The sequence below is a fragment of the Sinocyclocheilus rhinocerous genome, unplaced genomic scaffold, assembly GCF_001515625.1.
Source record: "Sinocyclocheilus rhinocerous isolate Xijiao unplaced genomic scaffold, SAMN03320098_v1.1 scaffold5226, whole genome shotgun sequence".
Taxonomy (NCBI): domain Eukaryota; kingdom Metazoa; phylum Chordata; class Actinopteri; order Cypriniformes; family Cyprinidae; genus Sinocyclocheilus; species Sinocyclocheilus rhinocerous.
In genome coordinates this window covers 86,636-90,992 of record NW_015651542.1, presented here as the reverse complement: position 1 = coordinate 90,992, position 4,357 = coordinate 86,636, and the positions used below count along the sequence as shown (strand labels likewise).

General features: G+C 37.2%; 1 protein-coding gene across 1 annotated transcript in view; it reads right to left on the bottom strand.

Annotated features, from left to right (window-relative positions):
* LOC107713050 (teneurin-1-like) overlaps positions 1–4,357 on the bottom strand; it is a 122,459-nt gene that overhangs the window by 61,409 nt on the left and 56,693 nt on the right. Inside the window, exons 7-8 of the mRNA XM_016518468.1 lie at positions 579–789; positions 301–402 (exon numbers count right to left, since the gene is read on the bottom strand). Of these exons, the coding sequence (XP_016373954.1) occupies positions 301–402; positions 579–789 (313 nt within the window). The remainder of the gene's footprint in view (positions 1–300; positions 403–578; positions 790–4,357) is intronic.

Here is a 4,357-nt window from a genome sequence, read left to right as displayed (position 1 = left end):
ATTTTTGATTAGTAATATGCATTGCTACGAACTTCATTTGGACAACTTTAAAGGCGATTTTTTTAGATTTTTTTGCACACTCAGATTCCAGATTTTCAAATAGTTGTATCTCGGCCAAATATTGTCAAACCATACATCAATGGAAAGCTTATTTATTCAGCTTTCAGATGATGTATAAATCTCAATTTCGAAAAATTTACCATTATGACTGATTTTGTGGTCCAGGGTCACATATTATTGCGATAATACTGTTTATCATTGTGTGATTATGATGATGTGTGTAATTGCCTTCAGATGTACCTTTTGAACAATCTGGCCCCAGGAAGCCAGTAAAACAGTGACAGTGTCCGGCGACACACTCTCCGTTACCGTTACAGTTAGTGGAGCAACCATCTATAGTTTCTGAACACACAGACACAATCCAATTAAATAATCCTGAAGTACATACACATCTATTTTGTGTATTGTTAGCAAGCATTTTTATACCCAAAAACATAATTGTGATGTAATAAGTTTGCTTATATTAAAAAGAAAAGAATTCAAATGAAGGAAAAAACGAATAATTGTTGGTCTCTCACCTATGGGTGTGCTGTACACCACCACCTGTTCCATCTTTCGACCGTCATTATAGAAGGCCAGGTACCAGGTGCCCACATCAAGGTATTCCACAAAGCCCGTCTCCTGCAGAGCAGACACCAGCAGACTTCGCAGAGGAGGGTTCGGAATTTTGACATTCCGGGAATCCTGCTTAATCAGCTGTCTCCCGTCCAGCAACTTCACAAAGTCAAACTGGAGAAAAAGGACATAGAGTTATTTGTGTATCTAATCTAAATTGTGGTAAAAAGAACATAGCACAGATCGACAGTTGAATTCATGCCCTTGGCACTGACCGTTCGTAACTTGGTGCTCTGTGTCACAGCATCGCTCTGTACTCTACCCTATGTCTCTGATGTTGATGCTGCCAACCTTGGCATAGTCTCCAAGGAAAACAAGCTCCTATTTATATTTCCAATACTTGCCAAAACATGCATCCTACAGAACTGGAAAAAGTAAATCAAGTATATCCACTCAACACTGGAAAGAACCACGCTACATTGCATTCATCTAGGGAATGTGTCTGACAAACCCTCTGAATGCCTCCATGTCTGGCAATCTATTTTTAGATGCATTAATTTAAAAGCATGATACCTAACAAATTAATTATCTGCACCTGCAGGAAGTCTACACAGGGTTAATGCATGGCACCCCATATATCGTTTTGTTCTTTTAATGAGGAAAAAAACAAACAGAAAGTGTGAGCGAATAATAAAAAATAAAAACAAAATAAAAAACTAAGGAAGTATCAATTAATAATTGTAAACAAGAAGCAATACACAGTACAAGGTAAAATTAAATAAAACAGCTGTGTGAACAAATACTTAGTAGCAATGAATTATGCAATGTAAAATGAAATAAACAAGGATTATTAAGAAATAAAACGAGACATCAGTAGTGCAAAAACAAATACTATGAACAAAATCGTTAATGCAAAATAAAAAAAGTAACAGTAAACCAAGAAAGCAGCCATTAATAAGCGCCAACAAAGAAGTAATAGATTTAACAATGTCAAATGAGGTAAAATGAATGTAAACAAAATAAAACGAAGTATCTGTAGTGCAGAACAGTGCAGAGTAAACTAAGAAAGTAGCAACTAACCTAATTAAATTTAAACAAAGGAATAAATTATACAATGACAATTTAAACAAGTACTGTTAAGACATAAAATGAAACATCTGTAGTGCAAAAAAAGTAATAAAATAACAGCAAAAAATAAACTTGGAGTGTAAGAAATAAAAAAGGATTCCAGTAAAGAAGTAATAAAACAAGTAACAATTAAGAAAGATAAACTAACAATGAAAAATAAGACTCGATTGGGCTGAAGGGTTCTAAGCACAGTATGTAACATTTTCAATACGACATAGTTCACTAATGATGGCAAAGCTCTATATATCTTCCGCTGTTAATGGCATTAAGCATGAGTATCTTCCACACCCTCATCTGCTCCTCATCGTGACTGACATGTGTTACTTGTGGGCATAAACTAAGAACCATCCCCTTCCCCTGCTACAACATCCACACACACACAAACACACACACACAGGCCTGCAGTTTGAGCAAACACGGCCAGACACGCTGACATTCACACACACAGAGTCCAGATCAAGTCAAGAGTCGCTGCAAATGTGAGACGTTCACATCCAGGCGTTTACAGCTCACCATCTGTGCTCGTTTGACTCAGCCGGCGATCAGTATATCTGTGTTCAGCGTCTGTCTCATCACCTTGCAACACTGTGTCACTTCCATCCCGTAAGTGGGATGAATCTATCTCCAAGGAAACTGGAAAAGATACGTGGCGTGTGTGTCTGTCTGTCTGTATTTGTGGGGGATTGCCAGTGTTTAGACAGAGCTGTTACAAACATCAGAAACATCAATGAGCGGCGTTCTCCGAGGCACTACAGAACCCTCTGGCTATAATGAGTCCCTATCCTCCTCCGGAGTCACTCTGGAAGCAGTGGAAGCACTGAAGCCCTATCGACTGTAATGACTCTCACGCTGACAGGCAGGAGCCAGCAGGGCAGCAGTTGCACCAGAGCCCCACTGCTTTTAATGACAGCCAGAGAAACTGAGGAACGATCGTGGGAGCCGCAATGGAGTTGACAGTCTCAGTGCAGTAGCGATCTGTCAGGCCTCAGTGAACACACACACTCGCGCACGCGCCAAAGTAGACCCGCAGAAGCTGTGGCAGTGTAAACATCTCTATTCTGACATGCACGCACAAAAGAAGGCTTTTCATTAAGCAGGAACAATTAACCAGTCTTCTTGCTTTGCCTCCGCCTACATATGCGAGCGCGTATGCAAATGAGGCGAAAACGAGAAGCCTTAAATTGAATTACACCGGGCTCTAATTTCTTGAGCAAAGTGAACAGTTAATCTCAGATGATATCCTGAATAATGAGATGTAATTAGCATGTTTGGGGTCGTCTGAAGTACCTCGTTAGATACGCTCCTGATCCTCCTTGTTATCTGCCAGTCATAACAATATGTACTTAGAAAACGTTTACCAACACGAGCAATCGTGACGAAACCTGGGCATGGATGCACAAGTTTGATAACACACTCTCTTTCAAACACACAAACACACTCTCTCACATGCCGTCTTACACAAACACATAATTATTTATTATAAATTAGTATTATTTTATATAAAAATTAATCAGAAACACAGTCTAAATGTTATTTGTGTAGGCTATTTTACTTTTAATTTAATTAGAAGTATGCCAACAGCGCCCCCTACAGATTAAATCTCCTTACTGAGCGGGCATTAGGATCTGAGGGAGGCTGCCGCTGCACGTGCTATTACATGCTTTCATTAAATGCAGTGATCCAAAACAGTCAATCTAATCATCATTCAGACAAAACTTTGCTTGAAGTTGTAGAACAAAAGAATACAAACACAGGGGTCTCGAGATACGGTTTTCAAAGTTGAACTACTTTTAAACTTCACACGGCTCATGGTGTGAGATGCAGCTGATTAATGTTTAATAATCTGTAAATAAAATAAGGAATATATTTTAAAATGCTACTTTCATAATTTTTTACTCAGTGCTTTACTCGTTTGCCACAGCAATGTCAAGTCAAGTCACAAATCATTTAAAAGCAGCATCACATTAATAAACAGGAAAATAGTGTTAATGTTGTAAAATTAATCAATTATGAAACAAATTCAATTTCAGATGCTCTACAGAAGACAACAGTGTCATTATTCAGCTCAGTTTAGTTCACTGTTGTTTCAATTTAGTTCAATAACTGTCAATGTTGCAAAGTTCGTCAATTACAAAATGAATTCAATTCAGCTATAAGAAGCTTTAGAGAAGACAACAGTTTCATTATTCAGCTCAAATCATTTGAATAACAGTAGGGATGCACAATATTGGATTTTTGCCGATATCCGATATGCTGATATTTTTAAACTAATTTTGGCTGATACCGATACCGATATATTTCCTTTTGTTTGGAAACAACACCAAGCCTCTCCTGTGCAGAAATTATAAGCAACATATTTTTAATTTTGGTTAGTTTTTAACAAGAACTTATTTATTAGAATTAAATAAACAATAATGAAGGTTTTTTGACAGTACATTGAAGCTTTGAAAATAACTATAAATAAACTATATATCAATCGCTGCATTTTTTCCCCAGAAAGATGCAAGGTTAACCCTAACATTTTATTTTAAGATTTAACATTTGTAGATGGTCTAAAGCAAAAGAGTTGTAAAAATTCAGAAAATCTTTTAGAGCTTATGATTTGTTTAAAAAA